This window comes from Xenopus laevis, chromosome 4S (genome assembly GCF_017654675.1).
Source record: "Xenopus laevis strain J_2021 chromosome 4S, Xenopus_laevis_v10.1, whole genome shotgun sequence".
NCBI lineage: Eukaryota > Metazoa > Chordata > Amphibia > Anura > Pipidae > Xenopus > Xenopus laevis.
The window spans coordinates 5,097,762-5,118,136 of NC_054378.1; the positions used below are offsets into that span (position 1 = coordinate 5,097,762).

General features: G+C 39.4%; 1 protein-coding gene across 2 annotated transcripts in view; it reads right to left on the reverse strand.

The window, feature by feature from the left end:
* LOC108714928 (anoctamin-3) overlaps positions 1-20,375 on the reverse strand; it is a 120,911-nt gene that overhangs the window by 58,583 nt on the left and 41,953 nt on the right. The window contains exons 4-7 of one of the 2 annotated variants that reach the window (XM_041560858.1): positions 20,205-20,270; positions 11,841-11,999; positions 11,258-11,358; positions 7,271-7,315 (exon numbers count right to left, since the gene is read on the reverse strand). In XM_041560858.1, the coding sequence (XP_041416792.1) occupies positions 7,271-7,315; positions 11,258-11,358; positions 11,841-11,999; positions 20,205-20,270 (371 nt within the window). The remainder of the gene's footprint in view (positions 1-7,270; positions 7,316-11,257; positions 11,359-11,840; positions 12,000-20,204; positions 20,271-20,375) is intronic. The other variant, XM_041560859.1, reaches the window with a different exon arrangement.

The following is a 20,375-nucleotide window of genomic DNA, read 5'->3' on the forward strand; positions in this document are numbered from 1 at the left end:
GAATCGAGGATTCGTACGATTTTCAGATCGTGTGTGGCGTGTGCCGACATCTTTCGTCCGGCGGAGATCGGTCGTTTGGTCGATCGGTCAGGTTTGATTTTGACCCGAACGATCCCGCCGGAGCCCACGGCACATCGTAATCGGATCGTTCGGCCATACGGCCGAACAATCAGATTACCCCCGATATAGCCATGTTTGTTAATGGCATATCGGGGAAAGATTCGCTCGTTTGGCGATGTGGCCAAACGAGCAGATCTTTGCATCTATGGCCACCTTTAGTCTGAAGAGTTGACACATCTGGGGTCCAATAAGGGTTCACATAGACTAGTTAGTCCCAGGATATGCAGCCATTCAGCCCCACCACAAACATATATTCAGAGGCGCCTGGCACGCACCTTCAGCGGCACTTAATAATTAACTTAATAATAAATGAATAAAAAGTAATTTAATGGATAATCCTATTGACTAAACTATCTCAAAATTTGCTCTTGGCTTAACTGCAAGTAAAAGAAAGTTCGGGTACCGAAAGCTATAGAGGCAATTATTACTTCACTTTTACCATGGGTTATAGAAATATCTAATATAATAATAATGTAATAATATTGTAGTAAAATAGAGCTAGTAACATAGCAACCAATCAGCAGGTAGCATTTACTGGTCATCTGTTTGATAGCAAGCATATGATCTGGTTGCTCTAAGTTACTTCTAGACCTGATTAAATCTTTACTCCAGTTATCACATCACCCTCTAACTAAAAGCCAGAAACTTTAGAGATTTCAGAGATATAGGGGGTTATTTACTGAATTCCAAAAGCAAAAATCCCCAAAAAATTTAGATTTTTTTTTTTTTGATAAAATCTGACTTTTATAAAAAAAAATCACAAATTTTTCAGAATTTATTAAACCTCTAGGATGGAAAAGTCAGAATCGGAAAATCCGGCATCTCAGACCTTGTTGAGGTTGCATATAAGTCAATGGGAGAAGTCCCAATGATTTTTTGATGTGCGGTGGGTTTCGTGCAATACCGCAAAGTTTTAGGAGTTTCAAAATTAAATTTCAGAGAAGATTTCAGAGATATAGGGGGTTATTTACTAAACTCCAAATGCAAACCCCGAAAAATAGGAGATTTATTTTAATAAAATTGGACTTTTAAAAAATCACCAATTTTTCGGAATTTATTAAACCCCGAGGATGGAAAAGTCCAAATCAGAAAATCTGGCATTTAAGACCTGTCAAGGTTACATATAAGTCCCAATGATTTTTTGATGTGTGCTGGGTTTCATGCAATACCCCAAAGCTTTCGGCGTTTTACCGTAAAAAAGCATAAGAAATCTGAGTTTTTGGGTGAAAAATCCGAAAATATTGTGAAAATCTGATTTTTTTTCTCGGAAAGCAAGTTTTCAGGAAAATGTAATAATAAATAAGCATAGAAAACCGAGCGGATTTGGAGTTTGTAGCAGAAAATGTTGAGATAAAATTGGATTATGATAAATAACCCAGTTAATGTTAGCACCAAGGGGATTATTTATCAAAATCCGTATTTATCTCAATATTTTCTGAAAAAACTCTGACCAAATCCGCACAGGTTTTTTTTTTGGCTTGTTTATTAAAACACTTTCCCGAAGATTTTGTTTCGGGGAAAAAATCAGGAAAATCGTGAAAAATACGAATTTTTCTGAATTTATAACTGAAAACTCAGATTTTTTAGAATTTTTGCCTGAAAACTTTGGATTATTGCACGAAACCCAGCGGAGATCAAAAAATATTTAGGACTTCTCCCATTGACATATACAACCTCGGCAGGTCTGAGATGCCAGATTTTCGGATTCTGTCTTTTTCCATCCTCGGGGTATAATAAATTCCGAAAAAATTTTCCACTAAAAATCTGTATTTTATACTAAAAAAACACATGACATTCAGAGTATAGTAAACAACCCCCCCCATGAGTTGCAGTTTTCATATTGCTTGCGTTGTCCTCAGAATTGTCATTGCAGGGTCCAATGAAGAGAGCCCACCCATAGTCTGACATACAGGGGCCGATTTACAAAGGGTCGAATATCGAGGGTTAATTAACCCTCGATATTCGACTGGGAATAAAAATCCTTCGACTTCGAATATCGAAGCGCAAATAGTGCGATCGAACGATCAAAGGATTATTCCTACGATCGAACGATAAAATCCTTCGAATCGAACGATTTGAAGGATTTTAATCCAACGATCGAAGGAATATCCTTCGATCAAAAAAACTTAGGAAAGCCAATGGGGACCTTCCCCATAGGCTAACATTGAGTTTGGTAGCTTTTAGATGGCGAACTACGGGGTCAAAGTTTTTTCTTAAAGAGACTGTACTTCGACTATCGAATGGTCGAATAGTCGAGAGATTTTTAGTTTGAATAGTTCGATTCGAAGTCGTAGTCGTAGTCGAAGGTCGTAGTAGCCCATTCGATGGTCGAAGTAGCCCAAAAAACACTTCGAAATTCGAAGTTTTTTTACTTCGAATCCTTCACTCGAAGTTAGTGAATTGGCCCCACAGTGTTGCAGGAGTTGTATGTAGGAAGAATGGTGGCATACAGGGACAGTTACATACATCAATAGTGGAGTCTTCAGATGTTTGTGGGGTAATAGACATTTGTGTAACTAAATAATTTTAGGGCCACCAACGTATCCAGAGATTGCCCTGTTTTACCAATATATGTTGAAATTGCTCATTATTTGGGTCTCATGGGGCCCCCTATGACTGATGGGCCCCTGCAGCCCCAGAGTCTGCTTCCTCTAAAGTTTTCTCTAAAGTTACACCCCTGGTATTAGATCACTGTGTGCTAGAAGCCTTGTCTACTAACTTGCCAAAGTTCCTTCAACCCAAGCAGGTTTTTCCCTGTCTGGGAAAAATATAGAAAACTTTGGAATTATTTTTAATTTTATGCTTGCAGGACAGGTTAGTTTTTGCCATGTTCAATGGGCATAAGTAACAGTAACTGGGACTTCCAGAACTAAAAGAGGAATCAACCCTATGATTAACTACAGTAGCTCAGGTTGTCCTGTGTTCCTCTTGTGTTCCTCCAAGCAATGGGGCCTTTACCTTATCCCCTGTGGCAAGCATTTGTGAATTGATCATTTCCATGTGATGAGGATTATAACGTTATATATTCTATTATTTATTGGCAATTGGTCCCCTTTCATAATATCTATCCTTTCCCTCTTCTCTTACCCTACTAATATCTTTATCTTTAGTCCTTGTGTGTAACGTATTAAGCTGGAAAGGTTTAATATTCTTTTAGCTCGTTCTGTGTTAATTGTCTGCCTTAATATTTTATGAGCAGAATTGTATTGAGTGTGTTGCCTTTGTTATATTGTCATCTAGTGATCATTTTAAAAGTTGTACCATGAGCAGCTTGAGAATGAATGAGGTTTAGTTAGAGGAACGTTAACAGCTTGCTGGAATTGATGTGTTTGATGGAGAAGCTGGGGGCGATGTTATACAATATGGGGATATGTAATATCTGTTAACCGGCCACCCACACCACCCACATGCTGGAATACAAAGCAGCTCAACTGTCAGGGTGCATTTATTTAAAGAACTAAACATATTGAAAAACCTAAGGAAAGTAAAAAGAGAATATTGAAAAAGTTAACCCTTACAAAGCTTTCCCCTGTTATTACTGCTTGTTTTGGAGGATTGGAAACATTTAAATATCTATATAAAATGCCCACCAGGCATGGATTTTGCAGCACTGGGTGGGTGACAAGGGGTATAATAATCCTATGACGTGACAATGGCTGGATGGAGGTCTGGTAAAAGGTGGAACTATGGTTGGCACCTGGATAGTTTGGTTTTTCACGGGGCTTACCTACCTTGCTGTTTTTAGAGTCGTAAATAGTGATGGGCGAATTTATTTGAATGGCACGATTTGGTGGCGTTTGTGAATTTTCACCGCCATTAAAGTTTTTTTTTTTAAGCCTTTGAAGCCGGTCACATTTTCAACGCTGGCGACATTTTACCGCACGCCCATTGACTTTAATAAAATTGGATTCAATAGGCGTGCATCAAACTGTTTTGAGTTTTGTGAATTTTTCAGTAAATTTGTGAATTTTTCGGCCATCACTGGTCATAAAACTCAAACATTGTCCAACTGTGCAGCCTGTGACATCATAGCCCTGCTCACAACGTCCCTGGTCCTGCCCCTGAATGTCACCAACCCACTCCTTGACATCACAGTCCAGCCCTCAATCATAGCATCACCCCACCCTGTCTGGCTTTTGCAAAACTTTGCAATCAGGGCCTGAACTAGGGGTACACAAGATAGGTAAATGCCTAGGGAGCAGCTACATTGGGGTGATGCAATTTTCTCCAAAAAGGGTGAGCAGGAGTGTCTGAGTCTCAGCGAGTGAGTAGATTTCACAAAATAAATCCTTTGTCAATACTTCCATCTGTCTTGCCATCATACGTTTGTATGCTCTTCATTCACACACGTCCATAAGGACAGGCATGGGATCCGTTATCTGGAAACCTGTTATCCAAAAAACTCCAATGTTTGGAAAGCTCATCTCCTATAGACTCTATTTTATCCAAATAATCCAAAAATCTGATTTTCCTTTTTTCCCTATAATAATAAACACTAGTAAAACTAGTCTTATCCCTTAACCTGTTGATTCACACATCTCTTCTTCATGCTTATTTTATTTTAAACATGATTTTTACGCCATGTGTCATCTTTACCTGCAACAATATGAACATAATCAGGCTCATTCTGTATCTAATTGCATACTATGATAATTATAGGCCATGGTAATAAATTGTTTAGGTGAATTTGCTGTATTTCTGAAACATGCACTAAATATGGAGGAAGAAAGGTATTAAAAAATAATAGGCAAGGGTTTGCATTTATGTTGTAAAGGGCAACCAAAGCTAAACTATCAGAAAGAGCTGCTGATAAAAAATAACAAATATATATCCAAAGAGTATAGTTACTTGTTAGAAGCAAACATATGCATGTACAATGGGCAAAAACTTTATTGAACTTGTGAATCATAACAACCAATCAGCAATTAGCATTTACCGGTTAACTGCTGTGAGAATAAAGAAAGAACGTAATGATTGGTTGTTATTAGTTACTTTGTCCATGAATTTGTATAAAGCCTTATAGACTGTGGGGAAGGCATTAAGATGGCCACTGATGATCTAAAATGGTCAACCTTTGTAAGTAGCGTTTGCTATCTCACTAGTGTACCAAAATATTACAATAAGTCAGACCATCATCTGTCTGGTCTCATATAGAACCCATCATTGGCAGGTGCCCCCCTGCCCCTGTAATGTTCATCTAAACATTCAGATTCAATTTGAGTCAATTTGGTCCACATTGCACTCTATGTGGTTAAACTGTCAATCAATATAGTCATTCAGAAGTCTTGTAGGACCAGCTGAAAGTCACAACAACTTAAATGTATTTAGTTAAAAAAAAAAGGCTGATACTGAGCATTGCCACATATTTACATACATATTGGCAGATTAAACCAACAGCTCTTCCATTTAAACTCATTTCCACGTTAGTTTCAGGGGCCCTTTAATATGCAGATGTTTCCAATGTTTTCTACAAAGAGCTAGGTATTGCATTCTAGGATATGCTAATATAAGCAAGCACAAGCATTACTGGGAAAAGGCTTGAAGCAGTTGTAAATTTATACATTATGCAGTCAGGATAATCCCATCACATTTCAGCTGCTGGTGGTCATTGAAGTTCTATCATATGAGGATCACTGTATTGAGACTAAGGTTTTGCATTATTCTAAATATGCTGAAATTAGAATTGGCCCGAGGGATATAGAACATATCAGCTACAATACAGTCAATTAGATTAACCATTATTGAATGGTGAGCTGCTTGGCCGCAGTGTTCTCAGGATCTGAGTTATAGGGGTAAATTTATCAAAGAGTGAAGTTCCGCCACTAGAGTGAAATTCCGCAGCTCTCAATTCATTTCTACGGGATTTTGAAAGGCGTATTTATCAATGGGTGAAAGTGAAAGTTCACCCTTTGATAAATACGCCTATAAAAATCCCATAGAAATGAATGGAGAGTGGCAGAATTTCACTATTAACTTCACTCTTTGATAAATATACCCCATTGTGTCTCCCCTAGAAGGTTATTAGATGTATCTGTGATCACCTGCCCATGGAACCTCTCATCTGTTTATTAATGTCTTGTTCCAATTTAACCACAGAATATGGATTAATGCAGCTTCCAAATAGTTTACCTGCATTTAATGATGCCCTAAACCTTCAAAGGATGTTCCAGTAAATGTTTTTCAAAACTTTCTACTAATCACTAGTGGTGACTGTTTCTCTACACACTCTAATAAAAGCAAGAGAAGGACACCATCAAAATATTTACTGGCACTTCTTTGAAAGGTTTCAGACCCCTTTAAATATTTCCCACTTGCCCACCAACCTAGGGGGCAGATTCACTAAAGGGCAAATTGTCTCCAGCGACTGCCTCACACGCATCACACTACTTCACCAAGCGCAAATTTAGTTTTTGGAACTTTAATGCATTTTCGGCACACAGGATATGATGTAAGTGACAGAAGATTGAGGAAGATCTAGCTTCTTTTAAGCACTTTGTCTGGTCTGAGGTGGCGAAGTCAACTCTAGCAAAAGAGGTAATGTTCGGTAAAATCCGCACTTTAGTAAATTTGCAAAGTAACGATCGTTCGTTACAGCAAAAGAATGAATGAAAGCTATCGACGGTCCCGTTCGTTAAAGAATTGGCGCCTTCACCTGGCAACGCTGGTGAAAAGTCTCTCGAGTTAGCCACTTCACCCTTTAGTGAATCTGCCTCTAGGAGTCCTGGTATTTACCCATGAATTAATGTACAACATAGAGTATATTTGCAATATGTCTTGTGAAAGCAGGTAAAAACCAAATACTATCTTAGAGGTGTATCAAGAGGAATCCAATGTTATACTTGAAGGTATCTCAGATAGTTATCTCCACAACCATTTTCAGATACTTATCTCCCAATAACCTCAATATTTGGTAGGATGACTATCACAAACTTAAAAAAATTGGTTGCAAGGCCTTTGGTAAAGACTAAAATAAAGCATTTTTCCAGTTCTTATGTACATGATCCTTTGGTTTTGATAGCACCATCAACACATCTCAATGCAAGTCCAGCTTTACTTTACTTTTAGCATAAATTTACAACTGCAGCGGATTAGGGTTTTTGTTTTGCATGATGGGTATTTGGCAAAAGAAAAAACTGCATCACCCACCAACCTGCCCATCGTTTTGCTCCTCCAGTCAGTGTAATAACATTTTTTCCTGTAAGAATAGCATTGAATGTTAAATGAGCAGACACGGTGAGAATGGCTTCCTTTTCATAGGAGTTTTAATATAACAGAAGATACCTGACACAATGCAAATCCTAGAGTCTGTTGACGATAGATGAACCATAGATGCAACTGAAATAAAATTCGAAACCATGCTATATAGTAACAAGCTGCTATTCAACTAAAATATTGCTGCAGAGTTATACTACTTACTGTATATCTACGTTTCTAGTTTAATTGCAGAGTCTATAAACAGGGATTATTACCGTATATACTCGTGTATAAGCCGAGGTAACTAATTTTACCTCCAAAAACTGGGAAAGCTGAGTGACTCGAGTATAAGCCTAGGGTGAGAAATGCAGCAACTTGTGGTAAGTTTCAATCAAAAAATTGAGGGTTTCTGCTCCCATTGGAGGTGCCGGTGTCTCGTTTTTGGATGCCGATATTCTTGAAGACTATTCTTAGACGCCGGCGACTATTCTTAGGCGCCAGAGACCGTTTTTGCGCTTGACCCGAGTATAAGCCGAGGTAGAGTTTTTCAGCATATTTTGGGGGCTGAAAAACTCGGCTTATACTCGAGTATATACGGTAATATATGATAAATACATATAATATTATGGCCATATTCAATTTGATGAGAAAAGCTTATCTACAAATTCAATTCCAGATTTTTCCATAGGGCTAGATGCAACTCAATGAGAGAAACTTATCTCACTGTTCAGCACATGAAAACTCAATTGAAGTCTATGGCAAAAAAAGTGGAACTGAATTAGGAGAAAAGGTTTTTTTTTACAATAAGGAATGGTGCACAAAGGCCATGAAAGCACTACTAAAGTAAAAACACTTTCAATAAATGAAAAAAAGCGTAAAGTAGGCAGGAGGATATACTCACAGTTCACCCCATTCCGAGGGTGCATGTGCATAAGAACAAAACAATAGATGTGAGTACCTCCAAAACGTGTGAGTAAAAAAATACAAAATGTTTATTAAGGACATATTAGAAAATGGTCTAATGCGTTTCATGCTTGTTGGGGGCACTTATTTAGAAGAGTAAGTGCCCCAACTGGCACGAAACGCGTTAGGTGTCTCAAATAAACATTTTGCATTTTTTTTACTCACTGGTTAACTTTTTGGAGGTACTCACATCTATGGAAAAGTTTTTTTTTTTCCCTCATATTGAATCTCGCCCTTAAGATAAGGCATAAAGTAATGTTTTCTCATGGAATTGAATCCAACCCTTTATATATGAGAAAATCATGTGCATTGTAAGCACCTAAATGCACACACTCTTGTCCACATGTAGACACCTCCCCCCCCTACACACACATATGCTTTCCAGCAGAATTCTACTTTGTACATGTATTAGTATAGTAGAATAGTTTTATTTTATTTTACAGACCTGCCGGTAAAATACCTGCAAGGCTGGGTCAAACTGCTCCTGGCCTCCACTTCACTCCCCCTGCCATTTTCTTCCCTTTCTAGCTACAATACTTACCATATCCCCCTCACGATTCCATGCTCAAAAACTCGACTCTTCCCCCTCGACATCATGGCCCCACCACTGTGACATCACTGAACCACCGATTTACATCACAATCCTCCCCCTCATGGACCTTCCCCCCACCCTAGCTGGCAAAGTTTTCCTAAAAAGGTAGAAACGCTAGCCACACCTCCAACTAGATTACAGGTATGGGATGTGCTATCCAAAAACCCATTATCCAGAAAGCTTCAAATTACATAAGGGCTGTCTCCCATACACTTCATTTTATCTAAATAATTTCCTTTTTCTCTATAATAATAAAACAGTAGCTTGTACTTGATCCAAACTAGGAAATAATTAATCCTTATTGGAAGCAAAACCAGACTATTGGGTATCCTATCACAGTAGCCCCACAGAATCCCACCTCTGTGAGTTTCAGGTGTCACCTCTCTGAAGAGTTACAATGTGTCATTGTGACTGGATAAGTGGAAGAGTTTATATGCCGAGGATTTCCCATATCAGTTGAACTGAAGAAGTTGCTCGGATGATTACATCTTCAATGATTAGTCAGCAAGGTCAATTGCTCTAGAATTACTTATACTAGATATAGCCTATTGGGTTTATTTAATATTTATATGATGTTCTAGCAGACTTAAGTCATGATGATCCACATTACAGAAAGACCCTTTATCTGGAAAATCCCAGGTCCTGGATAACAGGTCCCATACCTATATTAGAATGGACTTATAAACAAAATAGAAGCCCTATGAAAGGTGATAATGATCTTGTGACCAGCCTGCTAATATTACAATAGCTGTTTATATAGGGTTGAACTTGCAGGGGGACCAGCAGTGCCTTCTTTGAGTCTTTAGGGCATTAAAGCAAATATAAAAGAAACATATATTTAGGTTTTAAAAGGGGGCCTAAACACCACAAAAGTAATTAATGTAAAATTCCTTTGTTGATTAACGTCAAGCTATTAGGAGTTTTAAACTGCTATTATATAGGCTTAAAAAAAGGATATATTTTATATAAACAAACATATAGGGGCCGATTCACCAAGGGTCGAATATCGAGGGTTAATTAACCCTCGATATTCGACTGGGAATTAAAATCCTTCGACTTCGAATATCGAGGTTGAAGGATTTTAGCGCAGAAGGATTTTAGCGATCGAAGGATTATTCCTTCGATCGAACGATTAAATCCTTTGAATCGAATGATTCGAAGGATTTTAATCCAACGATCGAAGGAATATCCTTTGATCAAAAAAACTTAGGAAAGCCTATGGGGACCTTCCCCATAGGCTAACATTGAGTTTGGTAGGTTTTAGATGGCGAACTAGGGGTCGAAGTTTTTTCTTAAAGAGACAGTACTTCGACTATCGAATGGTCGAATGTACGAACGATTTTTAGTTCGAATAGTTCGATTCAAGGTCGTAGTCGAAGGTCGTAGTAGCCCATTCGATGGTCGAAGTAGCCCAAAAAACACTTTGAAATTCAAAGTTTTTATACTTCGAATCCTTCACTCGAAGTTAGTGAATCGGCCCCTACGTGTGCAGAATTAAGGTATTTAATGGACATGGGTTTCCGTATGGTGGTATCTAGATTATACATAGATTCCTATTCCTAATAGTTCCCTTGTAATGAAACACATTGTTAACTCTAATCATTCCGTAAAGACTGAATGAAACATAGATGTAACACATAATATAAGAGCTAGGGTCAGTAGCGGGACAAGAGTGCGAGATGAAGCCAACATAAACAGTATCGCAGTACTTAATAATGCAGTGACATGGTTCTTGAGCAGAAATGTACATAACATTCAGTTACCCTAAAACCAATAGGTTTCTATTTTTAATTTAACAGAAGTGATGGTAGTGCTTTTCCAACTGAAGTATTAATGTAATAATGGTTAATGCACTTTTATTGGCAGTAATTGCATGGCAGGATACTTTGCCTACTGAATACCCAGAGCTAATGTTGCAATGTGATGTTATTTGCTGGAACCTGCTGTCTTCTCCTTATCAGAGCTGATTGTGTTACAAAGTACAGAAGAAGACATAAGAAAGAATAGAACCTGGATCATGCAGGATCTGGGACACGGGGACTTCATTAAATTTCATAAACAGTTTTCAAAATTCAATGCCACAATGTGTTCTTTTCCGATAAGTCCCAGCATCCTAACATATTCATACCAGAAAATATCTTGTCTATCTACTTCCACCCTCAAAAGGGGCTACTGGAAGGGGAGAGCAATGGGGAGAGAGCAAGATACAAGGAAAGAATGCCCCAAAATGGCCCAACCGAGGGATTAGATCCCCTTTTAAAAATTCTCCTCTTAACTGACTAAGTTGTGTGGTTATAATCGACAGGCTGATATAATCAAGTCAAAGTTCCCAAAGAGACAGACCTTCCTGAAGCAATGCAACTGTTACATATTAAAGGGCAACAATACCTAAAGGGCATTCTGATGTTCATCCGTTCTGCATATTTGCACAGCGTGTCCCACGGACAGTGGATTTTGACGAACATGATATCATTGTTGGTTATGGCAGTCTAAATGAGGGCGGAAAGAAATCATGTTATTGTAATCCAGCCTAATAAAGAAAAAAGTCAATAGTTAGAGATAGAACAGTTAGAAAATGCACCGGCACTCACATTTCCCCAATTAAACATTCTGAACACATATCCTTCTATTCAGTGATGTGCCTACAGAAAGCTTGGATCTTGATCAATGGCTAAGAGAACCCATCCATAGAGTATTGTATCTGCATTTGAATGAAAATATGTGCTTGAATGAAGCACAAGAAAGGGAGCATTCCACGGGAATTCCAAACTCCAGGAACCTCCTGTCCACCCTGAACAGAGGCAGGCATCATACAGAGTGAGGCCCAATGTACTGCTCCATTCTAGAAAAAAATGATACACTGCCAAGTCTCCTCTCTACATAAACTCTGTTCAATTTTATATGAGCCCAATGATAATGGAAATAAAGCAAAGAGAATCCCTTTAGGGGCACGCAGTTAAGACCATCTTACTTCTCTTTCCAACATTAGACCTTCAGCTCGGAGATTCTTTTCAAAGGTGCTGCGTTTTTCAAGTTGTGCACTTGATTTCTTATACACCAAGATATAATCGATAAGCTTTATTCCGTCTTTGAAGAAGAGTCCCAGTGACGCAACAGTGCCCAGTTCATCCTGCAATATAGAGAAAGAATAATAGGGAGATTGGAATATGCATGCTCCTGGGTTATTTTTTAGACTCAAGTGTGCCCAAAGTCATTAAGGTAACAGCATTGAACTCTGCAAAGATGTACGGCATACACATATAGTCCAATTCTCTTTTCAACCAAGCAATAAAATGTTATAGAGCCTATAATTAAGAGCCCCAAAACGAGTAAGGCCTTGGCCCTTCTGCCTGTTTTAAAATGTTGAGCCAATAAACTACAATTTTACTTTAACTGGATGTACTACTGTTCATTTATTGCACCAGAAATGCAACCCGATCTCTTGGGTCTTGATTGACCAACGGCCCCTCATACACATGCATTTTTGGGCCTTACACTGAACAATGTGGAAAGTTCAATAGATATTTCATTGGTTTCATTTAGAAACTCATCATCACCTCATGCATTATACAGGCAGGTTTCATTGTGACTGGGTTGATAAACGCATACATAGCCCTTTGCTTCCCTGTCCAGCGACTTAGGTGGCCTAAGGTCTTTGTACCTTCCAAACGGAAGCCATTTCTGAACAAACACTTCCAGCTCAATCCATAAACGAGTTTCTCAGTTGATACCATCTTAGATAGGGCTCTATTTTGGTTCAAAGCTTACAGTTGACCATAGCTAAATTAAAATCTATGAATAAGTCATGATTGCATTTCCATCTCCTGCATCAGTGTCCCTTTAAGAGTACTGAAATGAGCTCAAAAATACCATTTTCAGTAGTAACAATGTTTGGCACTGCTGACATTTCTTTCATTGTACTTTATATTCAGTCTCTGCTTCAGTGAAACTAGAATATTTATATCACTGGCTGAAGCATGCTAATTATTTTTATGAGTCTGACCTTCATGGGAAGACACAGCTCCTTCCCTCACTTCTTCTTTGTCTCTCGGGTACTGTTACTTGTTTAAATAAAATACAGGGAAACTGCTGTCTATGCTTGTTGCATTAACCTGATTGGTTGTTGCATCAACCTCAGAAATTGCTCCTTGTAAGAAGAAGCTGTAAACAGACTATTGTCCATAGACACTTATGTAGAAGACACTTTGTAGAGATCAGTGTATATAAGCTGGGACTGCTTCTCTTTGTGAGTTCTAAAGCTTCCATATATAAGATTGACAGTCACACATCTGAAGTTCTGGGGCATTCAGCCATGCAAGAATGATATGTCAATAAATGATCCAGCTATCCATGACTAGCTAAAGGCCATTTGGAGTAAATATCCCTGCTGCACAGTGATGTTCTCATTGTCTGAGTAATGTGTTTACAACTTGAAGTCGGAATGTATTTTAGTGTAAGTTGGTAGCGGAAAATGTTCCTTGATGACTCACATAGTGTGAGATCAGTTCCACTTGATTTTGATAGACACTTTCTTAGAAGATTTGAATCTGGAGCAATTACAAACTGGAGCTTCAGCTTTCACTTGCTGCTAATTGCCAGTAATGGTCTGATAGTAAACAGTTACACTGTTAAATAAAAATGGCATGGTATTTTGTATGGTTCACAAACATACAGATGGAGCAAACACATGTAAAGCATTTGTTTTCTAAAGGGGTCATTTATGTCCACAAGCACAGTTGCACTTGTACAAATTCCCCTATGGTGAGTTGGCCATTAACCCCACTTCTGTATAGTTGATCTTGTTGTGGCTCATTCCTTCTCACCTCCCCAGTGGCATAACTAAAGAGATATACACTGGACACATTGTACCCTCTATAGCTTAAAAGGGGGATTCAACCATTAACTAAAAAAAACCCTACCACCCTCACCTCTGTAGACCCCCCTCCCTCCTCCCCCCCAGGGATATGCCCCTAACTTTTTACTTACCCCTCCATGCAGATCAGGGATCGCAGTTCAATGCAGCCATCTTCTGGGTCTTTGTGTCTTCTTCCGGTGCTTTGGCAATTTCCGTCCATTTCGGCGCATGTGCAAACCGGTAAGTTGATCCAACTGCGCATGTGCCGCTTCACCTGTCTCAGTCTCAGATTATCGAAGACCCGGAAGATGGCTGCCGTGAACTGCGATCCCTGAATCTGCACCAAGGGGTAAGTAAAAAGTTATGGGAATTTCCCTGGGGGGGGGCAGCTAGACTGGGGGGGTCTACGTAGGGTAGGGGTGTAGGGTTTTTTTAGTAACAGGTTGAATTCTCCTTTAAAAAATACCCCCTCCCCAGCCGCTTCCCTACCTGTGGAACACTCCAGTTGGGCTGGAGACTCCGGCACAGGGTGGAGAATGGGTGGACATGGGGAAGCGGGGCAGGTGGATGGAGGATAGTTACTACCATGTACTGGGCCCCTCCAAATATTGCTTTGCAGGGAGGGGGCAGTGTCACAGTGGCTGCCATTCTGCATTGAAATCAACTGTATCTATTGACATAGAAAAACCCTATAGGGCTCATCTACATCTGCAAGTGCAGTGAGCAAAGGGATATTTTAAGCGCAATAGCCATTTTTTTTAACCACATTGCAGTGTTTTTTCCCAGAATTCCTGCATCATTGTGGACGCAAAGGGGCCTTGAATCGAATGCAATAGCGTTGCGTTTGGCATGAAATGAGCCAGGTTTTATGGCTTCCTGTAGCAGTTCCTGTTGAGTGCAATAAAGCAGCATAACCATAATCGCTGCTCAACTTTGTTTTCATTTGAAACTCATACAGTATGTCAAGTCTACCTTATTCATATCCAAAGAGATCCCTAGGCCTGCTGCACCTAAAAGTAGCCGACTAGAGATGTCTTCAATGTCAAGCGTTGTAGCGAAATACCCAAGAAATCTTTCATAAAAGCTTCTATAGAATCTTGTCACTAACACACTGTAACTTTCTAGGTTATCTTTGGGGAAAAGAGAGAAGGCAGCATCAAATAATAACTAGAGAGATTACTGGAAAGAATTCTCTTAGTCCCACCAGTGCAACAACTTCAGATGCACAGTGATACTGTATAATAATGCCCATTTATTATCCTGGACCACACCGGTTATGTGCTCTGAACCCACCATTGGATTTCCAAACTGGAGCTAGTTGCAGAGTGCGGACAAACCCCAGAAGTACGTGCACAAAGTTGCATCCTTCTAGAAGGTGATGCTTTGAACAAATTCATGATTTTAACATTTGTTTTGTTCCTATAACACAGAAATAAATAATAAAGGAAGCTCAGCGGGCCCAGACGATACACTTGTGGAATCAAAGATTCTTTCAATTGAACAAAAACCTAAAGCGAGTGCTGTTCCCGAGCAATCAAGCAGACAAACCACTGCTGTATAGAGAAAAGGACCTTCGTAAAAAAAGGCTTTGAAATGTAAATAGTCTCAGTTATCACATAGGAACCATGTGTATACACACACACAAATATATATATATATATATATATATATATATATATATATATATATATATATATATATATATATATATAAGCACACAGCTGTATCACTTATAGTAATTAGTCCTTTCAAATAAAAGCAGATTACTTCACATTGATTCTAAAAGGGACACAGCAGAATTTGAGTACATCTGCTCCTGTTTCGCAAAATTCACGAAACGCCAATGGGCGTCAAAATGATGAAAACTACTCCGGCCAAATCCGCATGGGTTTCTTCCCCTTATTTATTGATACATTTTCCCTAAAATTTCATGTGCTGTAATAAACTCGAAAAAAATCATGAAAATATCGAATCGTACAAATTTTTCAGATTTTCCACCCGAAAACTCAGATTTGGGTTTTTGCCTGAAAACCACAAAATTACGGATTATTGCACCAAACCCAGCGCAGATCAGGATATGTTCAGGACTTCTTTTATTGACATGTACAACCTCTGCAGTAAGAATTTGACCCGTTTCATTGCACCAAAAACTCGCCGCCGTTGCGCGGCAATTTTTTCTGACGCTCGTCTTTTTTTTTTTTTGGCGCACAACGCCATACAAGTCTACGAGCGTCATTTTCATGGCGAAACAAGGAGAAAAAATTCGCCCATCCCTGCTCAGCAGGTCTGAGATCTCCGATTTTGCGGATTCTGACTCTTTCCATCCTCGGTGTATAACAAATCATGCCAAATTTTAGGGGTTTTTTTTCCACTAAAAATTCGGATCTTATAGTAAAAAAAATGTTTACTTTAATAAATAACCCCTTTAAACATGAATTAAACCCAACAGGATTGTTTTTTAAGTATTAATAATATCTAAGTTGGATTCAAGTTCAAGGCACTGTTTTAATATTACAGAGAAAAATTAAATAATTAAAACAAAATGTGAATTTTAAAATGGAGCCTATGGGAGATGGCGTTCCAGTCATTTAAAGCTTTCTGGATAACAGGTTTCCTTCCTTTGCTTCACCGAAACATTTGCGAATTTCCCGAAACGGTGAAAAATTCACGAAAAACGAATTTTGATGCCCTCATTAAAGTCAATCGGCGTCCGAATAATATTGACGCACGACAGTTTTGAAACGAGTGACTATTTCAACATGTGTCGCTGGCGAATTTTTGCGCAGTTTGGCACATTTATTCGCCATCTGCGAAACACAGAAATTCGCCATGAATCCGCCGAAGAAAAATGCGTTTTCCTATTCTGTTCTATCTAGATAGCAGAACTTTTGGCCCCAGTGTCGGACTGGCCCGGCGGGACACCGGGAAAAAACCCGGTGGGCCCCGACCCTCGTGGGCCCCCGCCGGGCCAGGCCCCCTCGACCGATATCTTGTTTTTTGAGGAAAAAAAAAAATCTTCGTCGATGCGCAGTGTGCGCATGCGTGCAGACGCAGCGCCGTGCGCGCATGCACACAGAGGGTGCCACCGTGTGCGCATACACACTGAAGGGCGCCGCACGGTGCGTTGCAGCAGGGGGACGGGGGCCTGTAGGGGGGCCCTGGACTGGAGTCCCGGTGGGCCCCGGGCCCCCCAGTCCGACCCTGTTTGGCCCCCTGACAGATAGTAATTATATGATCCAGTGAGCCCAATGTCTCAGCTGTGTTGATAATGAACTCAGCCTCTCTCACCTCTACGTGGGAGTTTATCTCACGGGTCTTTGGAATAAAGTATTAACAACAGCAAGGATAAAAGAAAGATGACCCCAGGTTTATTAAACTGTAACTAAATCTTTAATGAGACTGTCAAGTAAGGCAAGTGCAATAACTGCAGGAATGACTATATTATTATATTACTGCTCATACAAAACAAGTAATCCTTTGTTTAATTACCTCTTGACATTGACATATAAGTCAGCTATGCAACGACCATACTGTACAATAAGGAGACGGTCTCTTGTCCCGTGGATGGGCCCAAATCAGTTGCCTTCCTCACTGATCTGACTGTAACGTGTTTAAACATCAAAGAAAGGAGGAAATTCCAAGCTCAGCAGGGACAAAGATAACAAATGTGTCAACTAAATGTATCAATTTAGAATAGTTAAAGAGTCGGTGACTCCCCGCCCCCCTGAGGTGAAAAATGAAACTTCACACTTCAATATTAGAAAAACGTCACAAATAGAAAACAGAAAGTAATTGGAAAAAGTTTATTTCCAACTGAACTTAAAATAAAGTGTTTGAAGGTGAACAACCCCTTTAACTTGAATAGGCACTGATCTCCTCGTTTGATGACCAAGTCCAAAGTGTGGTTCTTTGTACTACTCTTAAGGTGGCCATATATATAAAGATCTGCTTGTTTGGCGATTTAGCTAAATGAGCCAATCTCTCCGCAATTTGCCCACCTTGAGGTGGCCGATATTGGGCTGATCGGATCGTTGGCCCTAGGGCCCAATGATCGGATCATAGGGGTGGTCAGATCAGATGGGATTGTTATCCCTGCCCGATCGACATCTGGCACCCTAGGCAGGTGCTTCTTCTGCCCACCCCTAGTTCAAGCCCTGCACTGAAATATACAATATGATGGAATAATTCACAATCCATATTTATCAAGTCGTAATAATTACTTGCTTCTTCTATAGCCATTATTTGAACCTGTTGGGGGGCACTTCAAAGAACTAATTGTTACGATTGGTATCCAAAATCCAGAACAATCCCCAAGGTCTCAGTCACGGCTCAATCTTCCGCCTTTATCAGCCACCTTTCAATCTACTTGGGTGTCACCAGGTCTTAGCATGGACTAGGGGGAGAGTTCTGGGCTGGCAAGGGAAGCACTTGTGGTACGGAATTGGAGAACAAGAAGCGTAGTCAGAATCACAGGTCGGGTCAACACCAAACGGGCAGAGCAACATTTCCAGGAGACAAGAGTGTAGTCGGGGTCACAGGCTGGGTCAGAATACCAAATATACATTGTCAGGACTGAATCCGAAAGAGTGGTCAAAGTACAGGTTGAGAACAGGACTTGGTCAAGATCAGGCAGGATCAAACCCAGGAACTACGAATAGACCTTTACATTGGGCAGTGAAAACTAGCCCAAGGCCCAAGAAATTTTCAAACTTCAACGTGATGACATCACGTGCGGGCCGAATAAACCCAGAAGTGATTGGCCACGTGCTTCCTAGAAGCAAAAGAAGAGGACGCAAACAGGTTAGAAGTGTGGGCTTCCCCGTGGACGATGATCCTGTCACCTTTTGTGTGAGTTTCAAAGACAATGAATCTTTGTGATGCTTTGAGAAATGCTTTCAGAGATCCTAGTACCAGAACTGCTCTAGAGATGCTGGGATCTGTAATTCTTCAAAATCTGGAAAAGCTGACAAATGCTTGTATCTGGTTTAGTACTTTTAATTTGTTTCGTTGATGGATTGCCCCTTTCACTTTTTTAATGTAGCAGATGATGGGAAACGTGTACTTTGCCCAGAGGATAACTGCTGGGGATGTTTTCCAAATGCACATCATTGACAATAATTCAGTGCAGTCACCTGTATCTTTTTAATTGGAATGCATCCTATTTGATCGATATTGGCAAACGTTGTTCCTAGATTTATTTAAGTGCTTCTTCATAAAGAAGTAATTATTATGATGACACATTCCAGTTGGACTAAAGTGATGCAGCCTAAAACTGTATTGTTTGTTGACTCTACCATTGGAACATTGATAGTACAGGTATGGGACCTATTATTCAGAATGCTCGGGACCTGGGGCTTTTCTGGATAAGCATTCTGGATAATAGTAATTTGGATCTTCATAAGTCTACTAGAAAATAATGAAAACATTAAATAAACCCAATAGGCTGGCTTTGCTTCCAATAAGGATTAATTATATCTTAGTTGGGATCAAGTACAAGCTTCTGTTTTATTATTACACAGAAAAAGGAAATCATTTTTAAAAATCTGGATTATTTGGATAAATGGAGTCTGTGGGAGATGGCCTTTCCGTAATTCAGAACTTTCTGGATAATGGGTTTCCAGATAAAGGGTCCCCTACCTGTACAACAATTTATTGCACAGTGAGCCCCCAATCAGTCCTTTGTTGAGTTCACCAATTAAGTTTTACTAGAAATTGAAAGTTTTAGTAGCTTGAGGCCCCCAAGTTTAGTTAATCCTTTCTTTAGAGAAGAAAAAATGCTGTCGTTTCTGCATCGTGAGACAATACTAAGGGGGTTATTTACTAAATTCTGAATGCAAAAATCATGAAAAAAATTTAGATTTTTTTTTTTATAAAATTGGATTATTAAAAAACCACTAATTTTTTCGGAATTGATTAAACTCAGAGGATGGAAAAGTCTGAATCTGAAAATCCGGCATCTCAGACCTGTTGAGGTTGCATATAAGTTAATGGGAAAAGTCCCAATGGTTTTTTGATGTGTGCTGGGTTTCATGCAATACCCGGGGCAAAAATCTGAGTTTCTGGGTGAAAGATCCCAAAAAAACGTGAAAATCGGATGAAAATTCCGAAAAAAACGGTAAAAATATGATTTTTTCTCACAAAGCAAATTTTCGGGAAAACTTATAATTAATAGCGCAAAAAAACAGAACGGATTTGATTGGAGTTTGTAGAAGAAAATATTGAGATAAATTTGGACTTTGATAAATAACCACCATACTGTATAGTTTGATTAAAAAAACAATCAAGGCTCCTCCATGATGTGATGAACCTTTTTGCTTGAACCAAAAGAACATCCGGTATAATGTAGCACCATTACAAACATTACAAGCCAGGGGTACAGGTATCACTCAGATGTTCAAACTTTAACCCTAAACCATATATTTGCTTAAGAAGGGTGCAGTGGATGGGATAGTGTGGTATAATCAGTAAAGTCATTCCTACCCGAACTGGTTTTGTTGGAAATCTTTCAAAGATGTGTTTATCCGTGTTCAGCAAATCTTCTTTAGACTGGAAAACATTGGAGAAAAGAATAATTGCATTTATTTATAGGCTTATCTGTAGTGCCTGTGAATTTTCGCAGCAAATTCCTGCAATTCGCCGCCAGCGAATAAA